This window comes from Cylas formicarius, unplaced genomic scaffold (assembly GCF_029955315.1).
Source record: "Cylas formicarius isolate icCylForm1 unplaced genomic scaffold, icCylForm1.1 PGA_scaffold_3__17_contigs__length_32017465, whole genome shotgun sequence".
NCBI classification, from domain to species: Eukaryota; Metazoa; Arthropoda; class Insecta; order Coleoptera; family Brentidae; genus Cylas; species Cylas formicarius.
Window position 1 is genome coordinate 18,335,313 of NW_026844326.1, and position 12,966 is coordinate 18,348,278.

Consider the following 12,966-nt stretch of genomic DNA (forward strand, 5'->3'; position numbering starts at 1 on the left):
CCAAAATCGCTTATTGGTACTTAAATATTGAATACCGTCTTATAAGAGAGGCATAGAAGTACAGTCTGGTTCGACCTGTATCATCTCGAATTGTTTCCGAATTGCTGAATTGAAAAATGAAACCCAAAGAATCTCGAAACTTTGGAGATGTCTATTTACAATTATTATGCAAATGAATGATCAAACGTTTCAATACAAACATAACAGAATCCTCAGTGGAGTTAGCAAAAAAATTTAAATGATGGTTTCATTAATTGTAATAATTTTTATGTACCATACGCTACTGATATACGCTTGGGGTGCCAAACTAGGGAAATAAACAAATGAAAGCAGCGAAATTACTTTTGTTCGCGTCCGGACGTATTGTGCGAAAGGAGAAAACTCGCCAGACAAAGTTATCGATCCTAGACTCAATATAGATGCGCTCTCTCTCTGGGAAAAATTGTAATAGAAAACCACCGAAACAGGAATTGCATTGCTGGATGGCACAAAAACATGAGTAATCGTTAGTCAGTGTAATTCCATTTTTCTTAATGGGCATTATGTACTGTCGCTCATATCTAATTTTTTAATCTAACATAGCTTTTAGATACATAATAAGCAGCTACTGCCTAGCTGTTTTATCTGGTTACCTGCTTAAGGTACAACCATTTTGTTTTCTGTATTGACCTACGACTTAAAGGTAGAATACAGAAAAACTCTGTCAGCCAAAACGATTGGTGACAAAAACTTTGATGCATTGATGAATCAGTGCACGGCGAGGTTGATTTGTATTATTTCGCGGACAAGTCGCGCCGACATTTCAAGAATGCATCATAGAAGGCTGTGACATAAGTTTTCAAGGTCGAGGAACGAGGACAGGACCCCGAGAGATGAATCGGAAACATGGCTGACACCGTTGCCAGTTGTTTCGAAGTTAATTAGTTAACGGCAACGGATAGCAAAAGAGGTATACCAAGCAACTATTTACTTTCAGTCCTTCTTTTCCTCCTTGTCCTAAGTGGTTTACCTATCAATAAGTAAAGGGGGCACAATTTGGCAACGCAGCACGAAAAAAGACACCCCCATAATACTTACCCATTATTCATTGGAACATGAAACGAGAAATAAGCACTAAAGTGCAGGCTACCTATCAGAGTTCATAATAACCTATTGTTATAAAATGCATTTATATTTTTTATTCCAATTAATTGAATTACTTAAATTATGGGACGTCGTTTTGTTTCTTTTACATCTTTTTAACCTCTTAACTCAAGAATTTTGTGTCTCCATGTTGATGTGTTTAAAATCCACATACCAAGTAAAACAAAAATTGATATAAGTCACACAAACATAAATAAGGTAGAGGAATAGCTTTAGGTAATAAACAACCTATTTGAAAAATACATCTCAACATTTTAATTTTATGTTAATTAGTTTGCTGAAACGGTTAAGATAATCAACTTGGCAACGTTGATTGCCGCCGGCCGGCACGACAAGGCAACGCAACCGCCTTTTCTTCGCTCATGTCCGGCGTCTTTCCCGCAAGCCTTCCAGTTAGGTTAGGACCGAAAGCCGGTATCGAATCAGCCAATGGAAACGCGCGGTTTGCTTTATGCCCAAATATGGTAACGTTTGTGAATGAACCCAGAAGAGGGGATCAGCGAACACGCCCGAACTTCCACGACTATCAAATCTTTAGCGCGATAATTTGATTATTTTATTGCTAAACGACCTGTTATCTTTGACAATTGGGCAATTGCGTAATAGTTAGTTGTCAAAGGTCAAACGAAACGCTTTTTCTTGAAAAGATAGGAAAACTTCCCGATTTGGGCATACAATTTTTTCTCCGATTTTCGCACCTAACCGTCTGTCGGGTTCCCGTTCCACTTCCTCGCAACCGGCATCTTTCCACTCATTAGTTGTTCGTTGCTTGTGACGTGTCTCGTTCAAACGGTAAGAAAACTATTTTTGATTTTTTGATACTGGTGTACCTAATAACAAGCGAAATTATCGTACCTAATTATGTTTTAACTCATGATTTATTTTTTGTATAAAACATGCTAGAAACCATTACTTGCTTGGGGCGTGATGCCGGCTTTGCCTTAAACGTTGATCAACGTAAATAAATGGGCTATTTTGGTTTGTTTAGGAACAAGTGGTTGATTTAAAAATATACGCGGCCACGCTTTAGTTGATTCGAAATGGTACACCAACTTTTTTGATTCGGTGCCAAAAAATAACGTTTTTATCGGAGCAGTTGATCTCGCTGCGTTTAATTGACTGTTTTGTTTAAAATGCCCGCTAATGATCACTTCGTTGTTTTATCATCAATTTCTGAAAAAATCCATTTCTCGTTAAAAATTTTAAGGAAAAAGTGTGTCAACCAGATGAGATTTTTGGGGGGAGCGGGGAAAAATCGATGCAGTGTAATGCCATATATGGTAATGTTTCTCGCTATTGGCTCGGCGAAACGTTGATACTGCGCTCTCGGCACAATCCGGAAGGGGGGGCGACCAAAGATATATATGGTTGGGAGCTTTGAATTTTCGACATTCCAGTCTTGTGATATACCAGGCAAAGTGCAGCAAAAGTTGCGCTGTGCTAATACAACAAATTTTTATATTTTTTACTCGAAACAAAACGTAAGTCCCATTTTCTTTTTATTTGAATCGCGATTTCGGCGAAGTTTTTTAAATTCTGAAAGCGGGCGTGGCCGTTACCGTAACGTGTGCGATTAAATTGATCGGATGTGCCTTCAAATGGGGATTTCAACAGTGCCCGAGGATTATACTGTTTTTGTGAAGTTTTTTAACGGTGTTGCTATTTTTAAAATAATTTATTGACCGGAGCAGGTACCGCAACGCCCTTAAATATGTAACAGAAGATTCGAATTGTGTGAATACCGGTTTTGAGCAACCGGAATTTCAACCGGCTTTTTCTCCTCGTTTTCGTTCATTCAGTAAATCGATCGCTGATTTCGCGAATTGTATTTTTTGTTTTACCTTCGTAAGGTCGAAAGCGTTTGGCTTTTTGTTTTTTCCTTAGAAAATGTTTAACCCCATCATTGTTAAATCGCGGTTATTGCAAAAACCATTTGCACTTACAAAGCGTTTTTTCTTTTTACAGTAATTAACAAATCATCATGTGTGACGAAGAAGTTGCCGCATTGGTCGTAGACAATGGATCCGGTATGTGCAAAGCGGGTTTCGCTGGGGACGACGCCCCTCGCGCGGTATTTCCATCGATTGTTGGACGTCCAAGACATCAAGGCGTTATGGTCGGTATGGGTCAAAAAGACTCGTACGTAGGCGACGAAGCTCAAAGCAAAAGAGGTATCCTGACATTGAAATATCCAATTGAGCATGGTATCGTCACAAACTGGGATGACATGGAAAAGATCTGGCACCACACCTTCTACAATGAACTTCGTGTAGCCCCCGAAGAGCACCCCGTTCTTTTGACCGAAGCTCCCTTAAATCCTAAAGCAAATAGGGAAAAAATGACTCAGATCATGTTTGAAACCTTCAACACGCCCGCCATGTATGTAGCCATCCAAGCTGTACTGTCACTCTACGCTTCCGGTCGTACCACTGGTATTGTTCTGGATTCTGGAGATGGTGTTTCTCACACTGTCCCAATCTATGAAGGTTACGCTCTTCCTCACGCCATTCTGCGATTGGACTTGGCTGGTCGTGACTTGACCGACTATTTGATGAAAATCTTGACCGAACGCGGCTACTCTTTCACCACAACGGCTGAAAGGGAAATCGTTCGTGACATCAAGGAGAAGCTTTGCTATGTAGCTTTGGACTTTGAACAAGAAATGGCAACCGCCGCTAGCTCCAGCTCCTTGGAAAAGAGCTACGAACTTCCCGACGGTCAAGTCATCACCATCGGTAACGAGAGATTCCGTTGCCCTGAAGCTCTTTTCCAGCCAAGCTTCTTGGGTATGGAAGCGTGTGGCATCCACGAAACTACCTACAACTCCATCATGAAGTGTGACGTCGACATCCGTAAGGACTTGTATGCCAACACTGTCCTTTCTGGAGGTACCACCATGTACCCTGGTATTGCCGATCGCATGCAGAAGGAAATCACCGCACTGGCCCCTTCGACAATGAAGATCAAGATTATCGCTCCTCCGGAAAGGAAATACTCAGTATGGATTGGCGGTTCCATCCTCGCTTCCCTGTCCACATTCCAACAGATGTGGATCTCGAAACAAGAATACGACGAATCTGGACCTTCCATTGTACACAGGAAATGCTTCTAAATTATTCCCATTCTTTTTATCGCCTGCATTCCATTATTCCATGCGTTCAAGTTTTTTTTTTGTATTATATTTGCGATATTGGGGCCGCCGTGCGGCCAGAACTGCCATGTTTTAAATGGGATCGAGTGTGACACCGTACATGCACTATAGGCCAAAGTATTACTATCGTAATTTTTTTTTCTAAGTTACTACATGTGCAGAATAAGACTTTTTATTATTACTTTTAGGCTAATAATATGAGGTAAAATAAAAAAAAATTGTAAAACTTTTATTTGTACTTTAATTTATTTCCACCTTTTTGTAATAAAAACGTTATATGAAGTTTATACTTTTGAGTTTTAAGAATTTCATTTACTAAGCACCTTTATCAAATAAGCGATAGATACAGATACAGTAAAGCTTTTTGCAACTGGTTGTAAAATACGCAGTTAAATTACAATTATGGCTCAAAAATGACACCCCAATATCTAGCCGTTATTCATTGGAACATGAAACTAGGAATGAGCAGTAACGAAGAGGCTACCTATTAGTTTGTAATAACCCATTATAAAACGAATTTCTATTTTTTAACAGGGCGTCGTTTTGTTTCTTTTACATCTTTTATACCTCTTAACTCAAAAATTGTGTGTCTACATAGAGATGTGTTTAAGATCCACATACCAAGTAAAACAAAATTGAAGTAAAGGAATAACTTTAGGTAATAAAGAACCTATTTGAAAAATACATCCCTCCACGTACTTTTTAATTTTATGTTAAATAGTTTCATTTACTACTTATCATCTTTTTGAAATAAGCGATGGATGCAGTAAAGCTTTTTGAGTCTGTCGTGAATATAAACAAACTTGGAAAAATGAAAGGAAGATTTGCGTAGAATACACAACAAACAAAATACAGATACATAAAAATAGAGGTCAAAGTTTTTCTTTTCACAAAACTTCTGGATTCCTCCTGCGTCGGTTTTTGCTGAGTCGAACTTGGTGACGTTTCGCCAATCATCCTGTTGGCTTCTTCAGAGCTTGACTGTTAAAGTTTTTGGTTGTTAAATTGAAAATTTATTTATTTACTATTAATTTTACGGACAGAGTTCATTTCTACATAAACCTTAGAAATGCACAGTTAAATTACAGGTTGATACGAAAGTAAAAGCCCAGGCTACAATCTCACGGCCAAAGGAGAGAAAAATAAATAACTAATGTAAGTTATATTATGTTTTGTTATGCTCGGTCCTAAACCTACCCTTAGTAGTGAAAAGGTCCGAATGCTCGTTCTCAGTCGAAATTGCTGATGTTTCGCCAATCATCCTGTTGGCTTCTTCAGAGCTTGACTGAAGCAATCAGCAAAAACTGACGCAGGAGGAATTCAGAAGTTTTGTAAAAAAATGAATGTACTATTTAGATGAGGTATTCGTATTAGTGCCAAAAACCCAACTTTTGACAGAATGGAGGGGCAAAAACAACTAATGAGTTTTCAAAATAATTTTTTGTCAGATCTCTTGAAATTTTGATCTTCACTAATCGAATATTCATTTTCAACTAAATCTCTTCCATTTGTATCGCGCACTGTCTTCCATTGTTTTTATCTCTAAAAAAAACGTCTATCGACGGTCTGTTTGCAGGTGGCAAGACATTCACAGATTTGCTATTTGATGGGCATTGCATCAACTATTTCAAAATTGTTGATCAAGTAGGTATGTGATATATGGAAAGTACTAAAACAAGAACTTATGCCTCGCTAGCCTGTAAAAAATGGAAGGAGAGACGCCACGGTGTGAAAAAAACGCTGAATTTCCAAACTGTATCGGGCCGCTTGCCATTGCAAACACATTCGTGTGATCAAACCAACCACTAGTTGGAGTATATTTAAATTATCTTGTTCCGTGTTAATTTATAAGAAAATTGCTGCGATTCGCAAATAATAAACTTAAATGACAAATCAAAACTAGAGTATTGATTTTTTCTGGAGTGGCAAGTAGCTTCCCGAACATGTAGTTGGAGGACGAATTAGTAGATGGCACTGAATCCGTTGTTTCCACCGCCAAAGAACGTGTTCTTTGGTTTAAATGTTCGAAACTTAACAGAATCTTTATCGCTTCTCGGCCTTTTGGCTAAGATCAAAGTGTAGTATCTGTTCTTATCAGCTTAATATCTGATACGCCCCGCATGCGGGGCCAGTATATTAAACTGATTTTTGGAAATTGATGGAGAATTAGGGGCTTGCTCCGCCTCCATCGCGGGTTGGCCCGGTATTGCAGTACCGCCGGGATCGGCCCATTTTAGGAAATTTAAACGTAATATTTTGCGATCGTTCTCAAAGCAGTAAACGATAGTGCTATTAGCAATTTAGGCGTCAACAATAAAGATATGGAGGCTTATAAAAAGCTGGTGGAAAGCCGTCCTGGCCTGTCACACTGGGTAAACCCCGAAGAAGTTGTACAAGCTCCGCCTCCATCGCGGGTTGGCCCGGTATTGCAGTACCGCCGGGATCGGCCCATTTTAGGAAATTTAAACGTAATATTTTGCGATCGTTCTCAAAGCAGTAAACGATAGTGCTATTAGCAATTTAGGCGTCAACAATAAAGATATGGAGGCTTATAAAAAGCTGGTGGAAAGCCGTCCTGGCCTGTCACACTGGGTAAACCCCGAAGAAGTTGTACAAGCAAGCAAGTCAAGAGCCTATTGAGGTCCGAGGTCCAAAGTATAAATTGACCAGAACATCAAACACAGCGCCGAGAAAGGACGGACTGAAAGTACTTCCAACCTAGACTCGATATGGGTTGCGCCACCTCTGCGGCCGTCTTTGGCATAATCTTCGACTGAGGAGCGTGCCGATGCCCTGTTGCTCCATAGAGGGGCCTTGCGATGACCCAGAGAACTGGCAACCAATTACCCTGACACGCCTTGCATGCGGAGACAATATATTGCAACTGATTTTTTAAAATTGATGGAGATTTGGAGAGTTGCTCCGTCTCTATCGCATATTGGCAATACCTCCTGAATCGGGCCATTTCAGAAAAATAAATACTAATATTCCACATTTTTTAATTAACGAAACCGAGGGCGTTTTGGTTACTTTTTTCCTGGGGCAAGTGAGGCAGCACTTCAGAACCGAAACAAAATTGCAGATTGAGTTGCATTTAAAAGCAAAATTACAAAACAAAGTAATGTTTCCCAGCGCTGCTTACTTCTCAATCCCCACTCCTATAAACTAGAAGTTATTCAATTGAATAAGAATTCTTTATCCTTGTGGTTAAACCTAGATTATGTTGACGACAAGTTACTAAACAAATTTCTACCTTAAAACAGCGCGTAATATTTAATGGCGTAACATATAGATGGCGACACGACTTTCATAAAAGCCAGTTCAAAATCAAAGACCCGATTATGCTAATTAATAGTGTTTCCTCGGTCTCTCCAACAATTTATTTACATGTGATTCACTTATCTAAGAATGTCTCTTCCTAATCTGGGGCGACGTCACTAATTTCACAAAAAGCGCTCGCGTGGTGGGAAAAAGAACTATATAATGGTTGCGATAATGAGTAATGCACTAATAATGAGTCAACATGCACAAAACTCAAATTGCTGTTTTCAGCAACCCCTTCCATCTAATTAACACTTATTTTAGCGTTAATGTACAATACAAAATTTTCAACGCTTCAATAAGCTCGAAAAATTCAACGAACAAATACAGCGGAAATACCGAAAACGAATTTTTTAAACGGCAACAAATTACGTTAGAACTAACGTTGAAAATCGCTACCTTGGCGCAAAATAATTAAAGAGAAATTCTTATGCAAAACTCTCCCGTTACCTACTGGTTCGGAATGAAATTGAGCAATAAAATAGCTACGTTTTAACGCGTGTAGGTATATATGCCATAATAAAACGACAAATATACCGTTTGTCAATAAAGGTAGCACGATTTTATCTCGCAGTGTGCCGCTAATATGTGGTTCTACGTTGATAAAATTTGTTTTGATACCTTTTGGATGATAACTGAAAACGTTGACGGGATGTCTTAGAAGACGCAACTAACATCAAGTGTTTTCTATTGTAATAAAAAACGAATTATTGTTACACCGGACGCCCGACTGTGGACGACGACTGTTACACCCATTTACGCGCGAAATTGTTGTTTAAGTGAGTATACTTTGAATGTTGACCTGACGTATTCATTTAGTGTAAATTCCATTAAAAATACGCACTTAATCATCGTTCATCGTATAGGTATAATATTTGCGTTAGAAAACGTGTAAGTAAATTAGAAAAATGTGTCCCACCTATTAGATTTCTTTAATTAAGTTCAATTGTACGTAGCAGAAAACTTGGATAGATAGATAGTAGATAATATGCATTCATTTTTGCAAATGTGGAAAGAAAAAATAGGATGAAAACTTTTTTGTTACGGTAAAAACCGTCACTACACTTTAAATATAAAATAGCTTCAGTTGTAGTGAATATTATAAATATATAATATATATATAATGATTCTCAACTTACAACTTAAGGATGAGAATTGGTAGTAAATGTAATAACAATAAAAGTCTTTTTAATAAAAATGTGTGAGAAAAATTAACAAGGATAAATTTGTTACGTTGTAATATATTCCATAAATCAGTCATGCATATATATGCCTACTAGGCAACACCCAATGGGGTGACCTGGGAACAGTTTATGCAATTTTCCAACAAGAATATGTGAGTAGGTGGTTGAACACCTAAGATTTAAAAGGATGCATTTCCTCAGTTTTCATTTTTTCTTTTTTGAAAATTGCGATGACATTCGCCATATTTTCTTTAACATTTTCTCGAAATAGAAAATTAATTCAATAAAATCTCAAGCAACATTACAGCTCCTCATAAAATAAAGATATACTATTTGCATTCTTTTTAAGTATGAAATCCGCTCTAGATCTTATTGTGCTTTTTTTCGCAGACTCGTTTAGAATGAGTGGCGATTCAAAGCCTACGATAGTCATAGATTTAGGTTCAGCAGAAACTAAAGCAGGCTTTGCCGAAGAGGAATTGCCAACATACACCCTGCCATCAGTGGTAAGTCAAGATAAAGAAAATAAAGTGACTTTACTGGGAAGTAACGCTTTGGGTCAAACAAATATTACCTATCCCATCGAACATGGGCAAGTCAAGGATTGGGAAGCAATAGAACAAATTTTCGGAGATGTATTCCGCGGACTCGACGTGGTCTGTCAAGACCATCCTCTACTTTTAACGCAACCTGCAAACAACCCTAAAAGAGATAAGGAAAAACTCGCGGAAATTTTGTTTGAAGTTTTCGACGTATCGGCCCTCTACGAGGAAATGCAAGCCGTGCTGTCGTTATATTCTTCTGGAAGACATGCAGGTAATCACTATACAAATTTATATAAACATCTGTACTAACAATAATATCATAAATAGTCTTTTTCTTATTAATATCACTGGTGTCTCCGAATAAACCTGGTTTAAGAACCATTAAACACTTATGTGTATGGTATATATAAATGGCGGCCTCTGGGAGCCCCAATGGAATTAATAATTTCAATATAACGATGTCTCAATTAGCCTGTTACTACAATAAACTAATATAATAAAATTTTATCAAGAATGCAATAGTGTTTATGACAAAATTTTAACACCCTGTATTTTTAAATGAACTTTTTAATATTTATTAAAATATTAATACATTAATTAAAATATATTTTGTAGATTAAGCGTTTTTCAGAGCGTTTTATTAAATTTATTTTCTGATAATCACAAACAAACAAATGTTAATGATGACTTGCAGTATGAAATTTAGTCTTCGCAAACAAAACAACAATTACAAAATAGGATTGATAGTGGTAGTATGCTAATTGCTTTGGGTTAAACATTTCTAAGTTTTACCTTTAAAATATTCCTTACAGTCATCACAACTAGTACTATATTTTTTTCGCCAGCAGTTATCCAGCAATTTCATAAAATTCCAGGTTTGATAGTTGAGAGTGGGCACGGTGTTACAAGCGTTGTACCAATTCTAAGTGGTTATGCGATTTCCAAAGCAATTTTAAGGTTGGACATTGGAGGAGGAGAATTAGACAAATACTTAGTGCAACTATTAAACAATCGAGGGTATAATGTGCCCCTGGAAGTAGCTAGAGATATTAAGGAAAAATGTTGTTATTCCGATGAGGGTACGTCTTATCCAGATACTGAGAGTTACAAGTTACCTGACGGGCAAGTTATTCATTTAGGTATAACATCGCAAAGGTAATGGATTATATAAATTATCATTAAAAATTTCAGGTCAAGAAAGAACTCAATGTCCGCAAGCACTTTTTGATCCAACATTAGTTGAACAATATGAGAGTCAAGGCATTCATGAAATGGTATACAGGTCCATAATGAATTGTGATATTGATTTACGCCGAGATTTTGCCAACAATATTGTCCTCTCTGGAGGAACAACTCTTTTGAAAGATTTTGAACATCGACTTAAGACTGAATTGGACACTAGAGTATCACTCAGTATGAGAATATCTATAATGGCAGATAAAGATAGGAAATATTATGTGTGGAGGGGGGGTTCGATATTAGGATCATTGTCAACATTTAGAAATGTGTGTGTTTCAAAAAAAGAGTATGATGAGTATGGAATAAGCACTGTGGCAAAGAAATTTATGAATGGGTTATCATAACTTAAATTGGACAAAATGGATATGTATTACTATAAAACAATAAAAGAAGGATATATTATTGTCTATTTTTATTATTTTTTATATCCAAATAATTAAAAACAAAACCTTGGCAGAAATTAGCTCTATTCATTGGTTAGTTTATCAATAATCTGATTTAAAGCCTTTGCAGTTGGAGAATCTGAAAATTCATTAATGCAAGCTTTACCTAGAAGCTGTCCAATCCTTGGGTCTATTGGTAATGAACCCAGTAAGGGAATTTTAACCATCTCAGCTAGGGCTTCACCACCTCCTTTACTGAATATATTGGTACATTCTGTACAATTGGGGCAAACAAACCTTAAAAAGGAATTTACAAGCAAAGAATTTGGAAAACTAACAAATAAATGAGGCAACACCCACCCACTCATATTTTCAATCAATCCCAAAATTGGAATGCCAGTTTTTCTACAGAAAGTGATTTCTTTTCGAACATCTTCTATAGACATTTGCTGAGGAGTTGTCACAATCACAGCACCATCACATTTAAGAGACTTTAAATTCTCCATAACGGCAATATGTTCATCTGACGTTCCTGGGGGAGTGTCAATTATTAAATAATCCAAATCACCCCAGCATACATCTTCTAAAAACTGCTTAACCATGGCAGTCTTTTTTGGGCCACGCCACACAACAGCACTATTTCTATTATTTAACAAAAATCCTATTGACATAACAGCTAACTGCTGTCTGTCATCTATATAAACTGGAATCCAGCTAAAAATCAGAGTAAGCAGCTGTTTAAAGCAAGCAAAAAAATATTACCCTCCATCAGATTGGTGAACATCTTTTCCTTCCAGTTGCAATAAATAAGGAATGCTAGGACCGCACAAGTCGATATCTAAAAGGCCAACCTGTAAATAACCTCGACTTCAAAACGAAATTAAAATGACTAGATCTACCTTAAATTTTTCAGACAAAGTTAATGCAAGTTGTGTGCTAACTGTCGATTTTCCTACACCCCCTTTCCCCGAAAGGACCAGGATTATATGTTTTATATTTGAAGACATTATTAAAATCTATATTATTGACTTTTATGTAAAAGAAAGTACAAAAATAAATATTTAAGCGCTAAGGTAACCTCCAAGCTCTTCTTCGTTCCGCCAGTGTAACATGTCCCGAATTCTTTATGAACTGCAAGCTAGGTATAAAAAATAGAACGACAAAAACAATGCTACCGTACCGAGGCTTGGAAAACAATTTTCAGATAGAAATACCCCGTCGATAAAAGGAATTCCTGTAATACCGGTTAAAGAAGCGCGGATCAATTTGAAAACATAGTTATATATTGTTATTATTATAGATTCAGTCTAAATTGAATTGAAATGAAAATTTAAAATTTACCAATTAGATTTAAAACTTTAATTATATTCTATTTAAACAATTTATATTTGGAAGTGTTAAAAATTAGTAAATTATGTTTTATTACACGTTGCTAAATAAGATAAATAAATTTAGAAACATTTTTAAGCGATCTAATAACATGAAAATAATGATTCACATAAGATAATAAAACTTTAGAGTTTATTAGCCAAATATATTATAATGATTACAAATGGGAAGATGCAAAATAAAAAAGTGCAAAACACGCATCGTAGTAATAAATAATGGTAATAATAGTATTTTATGATAGTTAACTTTTGTATTGTAATTAGTAAATTATGCAACAAGTGCGGTAAACAGCATTTTACTTACGAGTTTATTTGACACGGGCGGAGCGAGTGTTTAATAAACGAGTGATTGAAAAAGTTTACCGAACGTGTTGCATACTATATTTTTTCTGCGACCGATAGTTTTTGGGTACATGTTCGCAAAACAATACGAATACATTCGCTGACATGACCGTCAGAATTAAAAACGTCACAATTCAAATCGTTGGAAATATCTCCGAAAACATTAGATTGCTCGCAAACCCGTGCGGTAAAATTCTGGAAATGTCCGAAGTGACTCAGATCCGTGAGAAACGAAACTGACGTGGAAGTGACTCTTCCCGCACACTAGAT

General features: G+C 36.8%; 3 protein-coding genes and 1 non-coding gene across 5 annotated transcripts; 3 read left to right on the forward strand and 1 right to left on the reverse strand.

The window, feature by feature from the left end:
- Positions 1 to 2,466: 2,466 nt before the first annotated feature.
- On the forward strand, positions 2,467 to 4,581 carry LOC132699255 (actin-5C). Its single transcript, XM_060665883.1, has 2 exons — positions 2,467 to 2,624; positions 3,109 to 4,581. Exon 2 carries the CDS (start codon positions 3,125 to 3,127, stop codon positions 4,253 to 4,255), a length of 1,131 nt encoding a protein of 376 aa, XP_060521866.1. The 5' UTR covers positions 2,467 to 2,624; positions 3,109 to 3,124; the 3' UTR covers positions 4,256 to 4,581.
- A 1,758-nt stretch (positions 4,582 to 6,339) lies between these two features.
- LOC132700222 (U2 spliceosomal RNA) lies at positions 6,340 to 6,531 on the forward strand. Its single transcript, XR_009618610.1, has one exon. It is a non-coding gene; the product is annotated as a U2 spliceosomal RNA (small nuclear RNA).
- Positions 6,532 to 8,132: 1,601 nt separating this feature from the next.
- Positions 8,133 to 10,927, forward strand: LOC132699925 (actin-like). 2 transcript variants are annotated; one of them, XM_060666917.1, is made up of 4 exons: positions 8,133 to 8,394; positions 9,190 to 9,615; positions 10,220 to 10,483; positions 10,536 to 10,927. In XM_060666917.1, exons 2-4 carry the CDS (start codon positions 9,201 to 9,203, stop codon positions 10,925 to 10,927), a joined length of 1,071 nt encoding a protein of 356 aa, XP_060522900.1. In that variant the 5' UTR covers positions 8,133 to 8,394; positions 9,190 to 9,200. The 2 variants fall into 2 exon arrangements, with proteins under 2 accessions (XP_060522900.1, XP_060522899.1); XM_060666916.1 differs by lacking the exon at positions 8,133 to 8,394 and adding an exon at positions 8,401 to 8,506.
- A 59-nt stretch (positions 10,928 to 10,986) lies between these two features.
- Positions 10,987 to 12,148, reverse strand: LOC132699926 (cytosolic Fe-S cluster assembly factor Nubp2 homolog). Its single transcript, XM_060666918.1, has 4 exons — positions 11,866 to 12,148; positions 11,729 to 11,817; positions 11,327 to 11,680; positions 10,987 to 11,263 (listed from the first exon to the last, which is right to left on the reverse strand). The coding sequence occupies exons 1-4, from the start codon at positions 11,971 to 11,973 to the stop codon at positions 11,050 to 11,052; spliced, it is 765 nt and encodes a 254-aa protein (XP_060522901.1). The 5' UTR covers positions 11,974 to 12,148; the 3' UTR covers positions 10,987 to 11,049.
- Positions 12,149 to 12,966: the final 818 nt, after the last annotated feature.

Excerpts from the sequence above, each read along its gene's own strand:
- LOC132699925 (XM_060666917.1), top strand. The coding sequence starts at position 9,201 with ATGAGTGGCGATTCAAAGCCTACGATAGTCATAGATTTAGGTTCAGCA. Across the intron at positions 9,616-10,219 it reads TTCTTCTGGAAGACATGCAG|GTTTGATAGTTGAGAGTGGG; the intron begins GTAATCACTATA and ends ATAAAATTCCAG. Across the intron at positions 10,484-10,535 it reads CGGGCAAGTTATTCATTTAG|GTCAAGAAAGAACTCAATGT; the intron begins GTATAACATCGC and ends TAAAAATTTCAG.
- LOC132699926 (XM_060666918.1), bottom strand. The coding sequence starts at position 11,973 with ATGTCTTCAAATATAAAACATATAATCCTGGTCCTTTCGGGGAAAGGG. Across the intron at positions 11,818-11,865 it reads CTTTGTCTGAAAAATTTAAG|GTTGGCCTTTTAGATATCGA; the intron begins GTAGATCTAGTC and ends GGTTATTTACAG. Across the intron at positions 11,264-11,326 it reads TTGATTGAAAATATGAGTGG|GTTTGTTTGCCCCAATTGTA; the intron begins GTGGGTGTTGCC and ends TTCCTTTTTAAG.
- LOC132699255 (XM_060665883.1), top strand. The coding sequence starts at position 3,125 with ATGTGTGACGAAGAAGTTGCCGCATTGGTCGTAGACAATGGATCCGGT.